This window comes from Magnolia sinica, chromosome 10 (genome assembly GCF_029962835.1).
Source record: "Magnolia sinica isolate HGM2019 chromosome 10, MsV1, whole genome shotgun sequence".
NCBI lineage: Eukaryota > Viridiplantae > Streptophyta > Magnoliopsida > Magnoliales > Magnoliaceae > Magnolia > Magnolia sinica.
The window spans coordinates 14,223,641-14,237,444 of record NC_080582.1 but is presented as its reverse complement, the minus strand read 5'-3'; the positions used below and the strand labels follow the sequence as shown (position 1 = coordinate 14,237,444).

At 38.5% G+C, this 13,804-nt stretch overlaps 1 protein-coding gene across 17 annotated transcripts in view; it reads left to right on the top strand.

Moving 5' to 3' along the window:
- The window catches only part of LOC131258036 (uncharacterized), a 78,917-nt gene that overhangs the window by 52,203 nt on the left and 12,910 nt on the right, over positions 1–13,804 (top strand). For 12 of the 17 annotated variants that reach the window (XR_009177793.1, XR_009177790.1, XR_009177791.1 and 9 more), the window contains one exon: positions 2,775–2,886. The exons of 2 other annotated variants lie outside the window; for them this stretch is intronic. Coding sequence is in view for 1 of the 15 variants with exons in the window: in XM_058259070.1 (XP_058115053.1) it covers positions 2,775–2,886 (112 nt within the window). In the remaining 14 variants the exon portion in view is untranslated. Of the gene's footprint in view, positions 1–2,774; positions 2,887–3,888; positions 4,173–4,263; positions 6,934–13,804 lie in introns of those variants that run through there. 3 more of the 17 variants (XR_009177794.1, XR_009177792.1, XR_009177795.1) reach the window with 3 other exon arrangements.

Below are 13,804 nucleotides of genomic sequence, written 5' to 3'. Positions count from 1 at the left end.
AAAAATGCAGGGGGGCAGGGGATGTAACGAAGGGCATTTGATCCAGTTAATGGATCCAAGCAGGTTCTTATGACCCATTTGGCTAAGGGCTCTACGTCAGCAGTTAGTTAATGGCCATACACAAATGAAAATCTAACAGACCAAAATTATTAGGTGATAACCAGCTCTTCTCATTCTCTCAGGTAATGAAATGCTCACCGAACATATTCATGGCCTCATGAACCAATACCTCCCTCTGTACCTAACAGCCTGTACTTGAAGCTTTTCTGCAATAATAGACATAGGAACCAAACCAATCACATCAGCTCTCCAAATAGTAGGACAATATTACAGAACCAAATAACTCATTAAAATGAAAATGATTCAAATACGCCTATTCACCTAGTGAACAACAGGCTTAGTAGCAAATTTCTAATAGTGGATATGATTTGTAGAAATCAATGTTCTGCTATCAAATGCTAATGGGATGGTATACGGTAAAATGGTACATGAGAATCAGCAATGGCCATAACAAAGCCCAAAGGCCCCAAACACATAAAGGTGGATAAACTACGTCGAGATTGATCTCTGAAATACAGTTCCCCATTACATGATAAAAATAAACAGATCTCCAACTTCAATATCTCTATATCATTACTGAATAAAAATAGTAAAAAACAATGAAGAATTGAATAGTCTGACGTACTCTTTCCCCTTTTGCAGATATAGTCGAGGCCAAAACTGAAAGTATTAAGTTAAGGTATTTCTGTAATTGGTAAAAATGATGATGAGCTTGACCAGTGATTTCTAAAAGAAATGGTACAGATAGCAACACCGAAATAGAGGGCTAGTACTTTCAAATCTGAATTTGCCATCATTTCATAATGCACTAATGGGGATGAATGAATTTCAGAGGCTTTGAAACAGATATTGTCGAGCTTGTTGTCATCAAATCATAAGTTAATGTTTGGCATTGTAATATTGCACTGGCAATTCCATATCGTTCCCATGCCTTTTCTAGTACATTTTGTGGTAATCCTAACCTTTTCAACAATATTTATGGTGGTCCCTAAGAAGCAATGACCTTGGACTTTTCTAACCTTATGGTTAATAAATAATACAAGGGGCCATAGTAAGAGGAAATAATGATGGTTGGGATCTCAAAATCTCGAAGGTTTCTTGCTTATCCCTGATCCACATTGCATTAAATAACATCGATGGTCTAGATCAATGAAATATTGGTCTCCCTAATAAGAAATGGGCACTGAGGATGTTATTCTAGTTGTGATCATGGTGTGCCGTAAAGGCCGTTACGTAAAGGTAACAGTGGCAACCGTTATACGTTACGGGGTCGTAACGGCCGTAACAACCGTTATGGAAAAAATGACTGGTAATCGCCATTAATAGCACGTTACATCCCCTATAAAGGCCATAATAGTCCCGTAATGGTCTATTACGGGACATATACATGTTTTTCATACTTTTTAATCAACATTACAAGGAAGACATAGGTTTTTCAGGGTTTTTTCAATAAATAAAAAAATTAAAAAAGAGACCGTAACGGCCGTTACGGGGCCGTAACAGCCGTTATGCCCCATATCGTAAAGGTAATGATGGTGGCCGTTACGGCTACTGTTACTGTGACGGAACATCTTGGTTGTGATTTATTAACACTTTATGGTGTTATTTGGATTTGGGCAAACTTGTGCTACAACAAGCAGTTAGAATAACTGTACACGTCCATGATTTGTCTAACTCCTTTGATAGGAACTGCATTTTTGGGCTAGTTATGGTTATATGACTACTAGACCATGAATCGGGCATCTCCGATGGAGAGTGGAACTACTTGTTAATAACAGTTTATGATTTTGATGCTCATGAAAATTACACTTATTCGTGCAGTTATGTGACATGTTCAAATGTGTCATGTGTACAATCATCCAACTCCAAGCATCCCACATGTGCATGTGTCATCATCAATCTTTGAGTACTAAAAAATGTGGCACATGTGCAAACGTGCCACCAACCAATCAAGTTTGACAAACAAGGGATGAAACTACTTCTTAGTGAATCTAAAACTCTTTGTCCATCCGAATGCCCCTATTGAGCAAGACCCTATCCAAATCCGGTTATGGTTAGCAAGTCTATTAGTACTCTTAACTTGTTTATAAAAGGCAAATAACTTCAACCGTAGTGAGAGCGATGCTCTGTGTCTTTTGGTATGAACTTCATAGAGCTTTTAAGTCAGAACTCAAAGCGTTAAGCAAGTCCAGTGCTATCGGGTTAGAGAATTCCCTCATCTAAATATGTATAGACCGTGGAAAATTATTGTTATTAGGGTTTGCAACCATTTGATTCGTTGCTTCCATCCTGTAACCTTTAGTTCCAGTAGCAACAACCTGTCCATGACCCTACTAGCCTTGACAACATGCAGTGGATTGCTGATCATACACAACTTGCACAAAGCCAAACAGGCCCCATGATTCCTTTTAAATTTTTATGAGAGAAGACTAAAAGAATTGAGATATGGTAAGGAAATGAAAGTTTTGAGAATGTTGATCTTAGGTGTCCTAGTTTAATTGGAGTTGGCCATTCACCTGGTGCAGACCACTGTCTGGTAAGAGTACCCAAGGTTTTCGATTGGTCTTATCACTCGACTACAACATTCTATGCTTATCTACAAGCGTGTGGCATGTGTGTTTCATTTGTTAGAATTTTACCCTTTCCTTTTACGATTATATTTTTATTATAAAAGGTCTCTAATGTGGTACTGATGAATTTATCCAAATTTTCAGGCATCTTCTTCCAATGTGTTTGTGTCCACATACTTAAATGCTACCGTCACTTTCTTCTTAGCAGTACACACCCACAACAAAGGAGCACTGGAATCTTCACGGTTTATATTAGGTTAGCATTTTTTTCGACACTTCCATCCACTAATAATGACTTTGATTTTTTTAATTTCCTATACATATAAGTGTTAGTGTAGTATCTACTTCTTCATTTACCTCTTCTAGAAGTTTTGATTTTCCTGCTCAGTCGTGGTTAATCCAATGGTCCGGTTGTGATCCACCAAGTTACTAGGTTTGTATGTGTTAAATGTAACACAATTGTGGTGAAAACAACCTCCTGAGCCTCACCATGATGTGTTGATGACATCCACTTCGGCCATCATGAACACGCTCCCATTTTTCAGGGACCCAAAATCATACCAATCCATGGCTTAGGTGGGATACACCATAGGGAACACTTGAGAGTGCACACCCTCCTCCCAATCATTCTTGCTCATGTGACCTGAGTAATGGGTTGGATAGAGTGAATGCCATTAACACATCATGGTGAGACTCACACAACTCATTTACACTATAATTATAGTGAAAGCATTTGCACTAAAGAAAGGTTGAAGCTGTTCTTTGAGTATTTCCAACTACTCAAAGTCTCTCTCTCTCTCTCTCTAAGCTTTGATATGCCAGTGAATTGTGCCTTAAACAATGACCTTTTCTCGAAATGACTTGCTTGACACTGCTTTCCTCATAATGGGTACAAGTTCTTAGGATGCCTGCTTGTTACCATGGGTAATGGCTAAAGATAGTGTTCTAACAAATATATGTATTCTGTTGTCTATGATGAAAAATCCAAAGGCTTAAAATTTTTGAAAAAAAAAATAACATATATGTATTCTGTTTTATTTATTTATTTATTTATAAATTTCCAATAAATAGCTTATACATACATACATACATACATACATACATACATACATACATACATACATATATATATATATATATATATATATATATATATATATATATATATGTATGTATATATATATACATATACATATATATATATATATATATATATATATATATATATATATATATATATATATATATTATGGAAAAGGTACTATGCACTCAACCACATGGTAGCATCCCGTAAGGTTGAGTGTTGTCGGTGCATGAGTCGTTGGATGGTGAGTTTTACTCATTATATTGAACTAAGAAAACTGGTGATACCAGTTATTTTGAAGTTGAGTATATACACAACCATATAAAAAGGGGGTTTTACCCCATTGCAACCCTAGCCGTGTAGCTCTCTCTACTTATGTCTCCTTGCCAGCGTCCCTCTCTCTTGCAATCTCAAGCGGCAATGGTGGACAGCGAGCACATGCAATCTCCTTGTCTTAGGTCTCTCTCTCTCTCTCTCTCTCTCTCTCTCTCTCTCTCTCTGTCTCTGTTTATCTTTTGTTCATACTGGTGAGCTTGAGCAAATTATCAGGTTTGATGAAGGATACACGACATGGTAGCCCGATACAAACCTATGGTCGGCATCCCATTCCCACCATTCAATTCAATGCAAGTCATATATCTCAATTTTTATTTTTAGCTAAAACAAGATCCTTAGGGGATTTGTAGCATTTTATTAGAAGAATTACCCTTGTATATGATTTTTTTTTTTTTTTGGAAGACACAAGGTGTCCCCACCTCTTTTTTGAGGTGAGACTAATCCCTGCGGATACACGCAATCACCCACAACCATGTGTATTGGGTAAAGCCAAGGAGGGGAATCGAACCCTCAACTATAACCCTTGTATATGAAATGGGAGAGGACCTGGTGCTGATCTCTCTTGTCTATGTTAGATCCAAGCCATTCATCTCTCCGGCCATTATATTAGCAGCCCATTTTCCATAAAATAAATTAGTGGCTATGGATTTTTTTCCCTTGTAAATTTCATTTCTAGAAAGACATTCAATTGTTAGCTAGGATCATCCAACCAATGCAATCTTTGCCATGTGGTCCATCATTTTGATTTTCTTTCCTACCTAAATGCTTTTGCCTTATTTTGGGGCTTTTGATTTATTGGGTCCATTTTTGGCCAATGATCCAAACCACTTTGTGAGTGCTTTGCTATTTAGACTGTCGATCAAAATGCTCATGGTTGAAAGAGCATTAACATTTAGAGCATTTTCCATGATTGTTAACAATTCATGGACTAATCTAAGGCATCTTGTCTTTGCAACATTCACTAGGTTCGTGGTCCATTTCGCCTCAAAATGGTCCATCGAGTATGGGAATTTTGATCTATTTTGCTCATCAAAATGACCTATACCATTAATCAGTTAAGCCTCGGGACCAGTAAACATTGATAGGGCTGCCAATGAGCTGGGTTTGGGCCCCCAAACTTTCTTTTGCCAGGTCTGGTTTTCATTCTTGAAGGCCTAGACTTGGATTCAATGGGGTTGGGGCATCCCTCGGTATCTATTGGGTTTTTAATTTAGGCTTCTAGTTGGGTTTGGGACAAGTAAGACCATTTACATGATTGGCCCCACCCCATGAATGGATTAGATCTCATAAACATGTGCCACTTTGAGACGTGTGTGGTGTAAATGGTCTCTCTTACATGTAGGTTTTCTTGGTAAACCTTGTTAATTTTCTAGAATAATACATACATTTAACTAGCTTATACACATGTACTATTCAACTAATGCAAATCAGACCAATAATTCTGGGGATTTTAATTTTAAAAGGCCTATTGTAGTCATCTATACCAATGATTGGTCAGGCCCCGGAGCATATAGACAATGGCAATAATATCTGTCCATACCATTGATCAGTGGTTAGGATTGTTTGATGCAATCTGATTTTTCTTTTTCATTTTAACGGTCCTTTTGTATGTTTGTGTCCCACCATGCAATGCATTGGTGAATTGTAGTTAAATTTGAATTGTGGCTAAGAACAATTACATAGCATACTAATAAATATGACAGGGTACCCAATTGAAGCTATGGTTTGGTAACTATTGGTTTGATTATGAAAATGAGAAAAGGTATTATACGTTCAAATGAATGCATGCTCCTATAAGTTCAATTTTTAGCTATGAAACTAATGATTTTGTGGAATCCATGTGGATGGCTCTTGTGCATTTCTTTATATTATTATTATTATTATTATTATTATTATTATTATTATTTACTTTTGCCCAGCAAGGGAGGCCTCACTACGCAGTGGTCGGGGGTATTTGGGCTAATGGTGTGTTTGGCAACAAATTAGACTATTTAATCAAGAAATAGCTTGAAATTTCATGATTTTTGGGGCAACGAAACACATGTAATCTTGATCAGTGTTATTGAAGTTGCAATATAGGGTGCTTATTGACACTAACTATCATGAAATTTCATGATTAATGATGTTATTTTTCATGATATTTCATAAAGTTCTACAACGGTCACAACCATTTAATGTAAAATGGGCCAAACATAAAAAGAGAAAACCTCTAATCCAGAATATGTTGGGACCATCATGGATATATTTTAGTGGATGGACATTTTAGTTCTTATTCCATTTCACAACAGATGACTTTTTCACTGGTTCATGTCTTTGTAATCCATCTAAAACAATGCATTTTTTAATTAATTTTTATAATTGGATTGTAAACCATCTTTTGCTATTATGTTTTTCAATCATGAGGATCTCAATTCCCAACTAGTGTCAATAACACATTCTTCACATGGATGTCCACAACACAATAAAGCGGAAGCATGAATGATGGTCCTATTGCCAAGGTTTACTAGCCGGGGATTCTCTTTCGGTGACAGAAGAATGATGGTGGTTCCTTGCAATGTTGGTCCTGCTGAATTACTTTTGTAATTGGAGAGACTGTTATTTTTCTTTCTTTTATTATTATTATTATTATTATTTTCCGAACAAAGTCAGAGACCACACTTGTTGTTGGAGTTGTTGATTATGCAACTGATGGTGTTGGAAGATGGGATGGTAGTTAATGTTGACTAACTGGGGCAATATGTAGAGATGGTTGTTATTATTATTATTTTAAATTTTCTTGTCTTACAAGGTCATTGTGATCAGCTACTTCTTGAATGTGTTCTTGGCACATCAAATTGTATGATGATAAATATAAATTTCAATTCCTTGGTGATGTATTTGTTATTGTGGATGTTGCATATGTGGGTTGGATGCAAGGTGTTCTGTAATGGTAATGGTGGCTGTAACGGTCACCACCGTTACCTTTACAATATGGGTCGTAACGGCTGTTATGGCCCCCGACACGGCCGTTATGGTCTCTCTCTCTCTCTCTCTCTCTCTCTCTCTCTCTCTCTCTCTTTTTAAATTGAAAAAAAATATCCTGAAAAGCCTGTATTTGCCCCGTAATGTTGATTAAAAAGTATGGAAAACCTGTGTCTGCCCCATAACAGACAATTACGGGGCTGTTATGGCCTCTATAGGGGATGTAACGTGCCGTTAATGGCAATTAAGGGTCATTTTTTTTTTTTTCCATAGCGGCTGTTACAGCCGTTACGACCCCGTAACGCGTAACGGTTGCCACCGTTACCTTTATGTAACAGCCTTTACGGCCCTGCAATGGCCTTTACGGCACACCATGGTTGGATGTGGTTTCCGATTTTTATTCACACATGTTTTAAGTCTTCTAAAGATTGCTGAACAAAGTATCAAAGATCATACTTGCTAGCGAAGCCATTGATATGCAACTGCTAGTGTTGGAGCTGTTGATATGCAACTGTTGTTATGGAACACCAACATCGGATTATGCAAATCTGATTGTTTATTAGCTGCTGCTGCAAACTAGATCTTCGACCTTAAATTGGGATATTATTATAAACTTGGAGGCAATCAAAGATGGAGTGGTTGCTTTATGAATCCAAAATAGCTTTATAATGGGCTGGTCTTGAGAAGTGTAAGCAATCTTTAGGATAGACATTCTGTACGACAAAAGCTGCTTGAAGAAGGCAAAACACAAGTGTGTCCAATGCTAGAGTTACTAGGTCTGTTTGGTTGCACCCCAAATGTCAATCCATTTATGGATGTCAGTTGACCAAACATGAATTCGTTTCATGGTGGTTATTGATAAATAAGACTTGCAAAATGGAAAGTGGGCCTGGTAAGACCATGATTGCACATCACCCACAGTTACCGCGATCGGGTTTGCCTATTAGAGATTAACTCATTCCAATCACAAGAAGCTTTGATCCATTGCGTTGTAGAATGGACGCAAAGATCATAGCATTGAATTTATTACAGAACAGTAATCTCCAATAAATGAGACAATTGAACAAATTAAAAATGTACTTATTTTGAAAACCTTCGAAATATGTTTGATGGGATACTTGAGCCTTTTTTTTCTTGGCGAAAGGTGAGAGCACATCACACCACCTGAAATTTTATTAATCGGAAAATATACACATTCATTTGGGCGGGCATCAATAAAAAAATTCTGGCCTCACCTATCAAATATGACCATTGAGTTACAACATCGGCACAAGAGACCAACAACAACTAACACAACAAAATTAACCGCCCATTACATCTCATGCACCTCAAAACCCATCCCACCTTCAGATCCCAAACAGCCACCAAGGATTACTTATTTGTGATAAAATCTTACATTCAAAATCTACAGAAGCACACAAAGGCACTTGCACTGTTGCACAAGAGCGCCAGGGACTAACTTTGTCAGCTCAACATCTGGATTAATTCAGATAACATAGAAGGCGCCCCTTCAGGAGACATTTTCACATCCTAGACCAAAGAGTTTGATGAAAATGCAGTGTTCTAAGTCATTGGGAGACAACCTCAAGTTGTACCTCTCACCCCTGAACTTGGCAACCAATGCTAGCCATGATAGAGCACATCTTCACTAGGACGAATCGCAGGCCGGATATTTCTAGACAGAACCAGCAAAAGGCTGAACCTGACTAGCTGAGCAACTTTAACAGAGGCAACAATCTTCGTCTTCATCGGTCCAGGAGCATTGTATGGATGGCAGAAACAACACCTAATTAAAAAAGAAAAAAGAAAAAAAGGAAAAAAATTTGACAACAGGATCCACCACCGATTCACATATCAATAGGCAAATGGACACCAACACACTAACCGCTTCCGCAACCAGCCCACAATACTATGGCTAGAGAGATGAATGGCTTAGATCTAAAACATACAAAGGAGCTCAGCATTGGATTGTCTTCCTTGTGATCTTTACATCTTAGTGGGAATCAGTTGAATGGGAATATCCCTGCAACTCTTGGAGAATTGTCTCCCTTACAAACTTTATATCTCTAGGGGTATCAGTTGAATGAGAACACTTTGCCCTTCATCCTCTCTTGCCATGCACCCATAAACATCCAACATTGCCCTCCATCTGCACCTGCACCTGCACCTGGAAAAGAATTCATTGCATCTGCACCTGCAAACACATCCAACAAGCAACCTCTTCCTGTGATGGTAACCAAACCCACTGCACAGACACTAAAAGCTGTGACCAAGAAGATGCAACAACAACTTACCAAGTCTACAACATCCATCCCACATTTGACCCACATGTTGAAAATAATCTTTCCACATTTAATCCAATTTCATAATCAATCTAGATTCATCCTTCATTAAACCCATAAAAGAAAAGAAAAAAAGAACGAAAGAAATAAAAGACCAGCGCATTCATTCCACATTTAATCCAATTACATAATCAATCTAGATTCATTCTTCATTCAACCCATAAAAGAAAATAAAAAGAAAGAAAGAAATAAAAGACCAGCACATTCATTCCAATATTTCCCTCTGTACCCAACAACCCGCACTTCAAGCTTTCCTGCAAAAATCGACATAGGAACCAAACCAATCAGATCAACTGATAGTCCAAATAACTGGAAAGTATTTCAGAACCAAATAACATATGAACCAAACTAATCACATCAACTGATACTCCAAATAACAAGAAAGTATTACAGAACCAAATAATCCAGAGTAGATTGCAAATAATTTAAATACAGCTACTATCCAGTGTTTGCGCTTTGTAGAAGTCAATGCTCTGCTACCAAATGCAAATGGGATGGTAGACAGTAAAATGGTATATTAGAATCTCAGCAAAAATCAACAATGACCATACCAAAGCCCAAACCCAAACACATAGAGGTGGATAAACTAGATCGAGATTGAACTCCGAAACACAGTTCCCCATTGCATGATAAAAATAAACAGATCGCCAAACTGAAATATCTCTATATAATTACCGAATAAAAATTGAATAATGAAAAAGAATTGTATAGTCTCACGCGCTCATTCCCCTTCTACAGACATAGTCTAGGCCAAAAGCGAAAGTGAAGCAGGACGCATGCATGTGGCTAAATGATTAAGTGATATCAATCAGCAAATTAAATTAAATAATCAAAATTCAGAAATCACGCCAAACCATCAAGTATATCAAGATTCTAGCATGAAACTATGAATACTTTAGGCCACACAAGTCAAACTAGCATGATTGCTGGTTATGCTCAGAATGATCTCGCAAAAGAAGCTGTTGGGTTTTTTAAAAGGATGGTGGTGGATGGTGTTAAACCGGATGCTGTTGCGATGGTTTCAGTGCTCTCCGCTTGCACGCAATTAGCGGATTTGGATTTGGGCAAATGGGTTCATCAGTTTGTTGATAGAGAGAGGATCAACATTACTCAAAATTTGGGTGTTGCTTTGATTGATATGTGCACAAAGTGTGGAGATGTAAATGCTGCACGCCAGGTTTCGATAGAATGGTTTGGAAGATTGTAGCTGCTTGGAATGCCATGATCGATGGTTACTGTAAATTAGGTGATTTTGAAAATCCTCGTCTGCTTTTTGATCAAATGGGCCAGCATGATCTTATCACATTCAATTCGATGATCATAGGCTACATCCAAAGCAGTAGCTTCATGGAGGCCTTATTATTGTTCGCAGAGTTGCGGGCTTCGGATTTGAAGCCCGATTAGTTCATGATGGTGGGTCTACTCACTGCTTGTGCAAACTTGGGCGTGCTCGATCAGGGGAAGTGTTTGCATACTCTAATTGAGGAAAGTCCAATTGAATCAGATGTTTTCCTTGGGACGGCACTTGTAGACATGTATGCAAAGTGTGGGAGGATAGATCAAGCCATATTGGTCTTTAATAGAATACATGAGAAGGATGTGTTAGCTTGGACCGCGATGATTTCAGGCCTGACAATGCATGGCGATGGGAAATCCGCTCTCACCCACTTTTCGTTGATGCAAAAGGAAGGGATTCAGCCTAACAGAGTGACATATATTGGTGTTCTAAATGGCTGCAGCCATTCGGGCCTTGTTCAAGAAGGTCGGCAGCATTTCAGTGAGATGACATCTTTGTACAACATAGAGCCTGAGGTTGAACACTATGGATGCATGGTTGATCTTCTCGGCCGTGCCAGTTACCTAGAGGAAGCAGATGAGCTCGTTCAAAACATGCTGATGGAACCAAATGCCGTTTTATGGGGGTCGTTGTTAGGCGCTAGCAGAGTTTATAACAATGTCACTTTTGCTGAAAATGCAGCAAAGCATCTTCTTGTTCTAGAGCCTGATAAGGATGCTGTATATGTACTCCTATACAATGTATATGCGAGTACGGGAAGATGGGCCAATGCCGCCCAGATCAGGGGCATGATGGAAGAGAAGGGGATAAAAAAGATAGTTGTGTGTAGTTCTATTGTGGTGGATGGGCAAATACATGAATTCACTGCAGGCAATAGATCGCATTCTCAATTTGAGGAAATCCAATTGATGGTTGGTGAAATGGCAAAGCAACTGAAGTTAGTAGGACATGAGCCAGGCATGTCGGAAATCTCACTGGATATTGATGAGGAGGAAAAGGAAGATGCTTGGTTTAATCACAGCGAAAAGATGGCTATTGCTTTTGGGATCATGAGATTAGGGGCCAATCTGCCTATTCATGTACTTTAGAATCTGCGAGTGTGCAGAGATTGCCACACTGCAATCAATAATTGCTAAGATTTGGAATAGAGAGATTGTAGTTAGAGACCGGAGTCGGTTCCACCATTTTAGAGATGGGTGTTGTTCCCGTAAGGATTTTTGGTGAAATCTAACTGAAACGATTCTTAAGATTGCAATAGCTTACCATTTTTAACTCAAAGTGGAATATTCATTGTGGCAGAACATTATTCATCTCTAGTATATACAATGCGAGCAAAAGTGAACCACTTTCCCACACAATTAGTCTTTTGGGAGTTGGAACTTTGAGATTTAATAGGGCATTAGAAGGGATTTACAACATAGTTGAGAGTATTTAGAGAACCTATGCTCATGGTTTGTTTATGTTTTCATAAAATAATATTTTGTTCAATTTATTGAAATATTGAACCTATGCTCATGGTTTGAGTTAGTTGCATATCAGACTCTAAAACTCACTAACTCGACTTGAAATCAAGTTGAAGTGAGTCGCTCGCTTACTCGAGGAGTTGTTCTTGGCAGAGACCTTTGGATGGTTTGAAGAAACCCAAAATCTTATAATTGACTAAGAGGTCAAGAGCTTCAAGAAAATCTCGTAAATGCAATTGCAGAGGTTTATTGGCCGAAGGTGTGACAACTTTTTTTTTTTTTGACTTCGTGATCTCAAGAATCATGCAGAAGAGAGAGCTACCAAAGGCTCGCAGATTCCCTCTCCCTTTCCATGAACTCGCATACTAAATTAAGAATATCTTCCCCCACAATTTCCTAGAAGAATGTGAAAAAACTGCTCGAGTAGCCATCTAGTCTTGACACACTATCTTGAGGAATAGAAAATGTTGCTGCCTTCACTTATTCCATATCCAGAGTGTGCAAAAAGTCTTCATTATATTGGTCTGGAACTAAGCTAGGGATGCTGCTAAGGATATCATATGCTGGACCAATACCTTCTGATGTATAAAGGGAGCTGTAGAACCTGGCTACTTTTGTCTCTATCTCTGACTGAGATTCCAAAAAAACTCTCAATTCTATCTTTATCCCATTTACAAATAATCAATGTTGCGTCTCTATGATGGAGTCGTGAAAGAATCTTCTCCATGACAGAGTCGTGAAAGAATCTATTGTTGCATTCTCCTTCCGGCAGCCACTGGTTTCTAGACTTTTGCTTTCAGAAGATTTCCTCCTGAAGGAGAGCCATAACCAGCTTGGATTTTGCATCCTCGAGGGCCGTTCCTCGTTCCTTTGATTTGGACAATGTGAGATCATATTCACCCTTCAAAACTGCATCATTTGCGACTCCATGGAAAATGTCCCCAAACTCACTGTTCCATTCCCTCAGCTTAGATTCCAACTTCTTCATGTTCTGAAAGACTTTGACGATTAGTGATGTAAAAAACACCGTCTCCCATATTTCCTTCACCACCTCTTTAAATCTGACGTGGTTTGTCCACAGTATCTAAAATCTAAATGGCTTCGAGGACAGGCACCAGAATAGGAGAGTGATCAGATAAGAGATGAGAGAGGTGAGAGACTTTGAACGTAGAGATTCCCTTACCCACTCACTCCATATTAACTAGTACCCTATCAAGTCTTACTCATGCTCTCCTATGACCTTGTCTGTTATTACACCAAGTAAACCTCGAGCCTTCAAAACCCGCATCTATTATATGCCAACATCATCTATAAACTTGTTTGAATTCCGCCATAGCTCTAACTTCCAGTGTGTTGCCCCAACCCTCTCTTCAACATCCAATTGACATTAAAATCACTACAAACTAGCCATGGACCCGTGATCCAGTCGCCCAGCTTTGCATTTCTACTCTTGCGCCTTGATCGTGGAACTTTGCTCGGAGGCTTCTATCAGATCCCGATTCCTTTGCTACTTAAGGTAACTTAGAGATATTAACCATAGGCTCTTGAAGCATAAGAATACAAGCCTTACTATTTCTCACCAAACGTCATATCACCAGCCTACACTTGCATTGTCCAATTCCCAATTTTCATCCTTACTATTTCCCTCTGGTTTTGTTTTTTTGTAAAGTTCCAATAAATAGCATTCTATA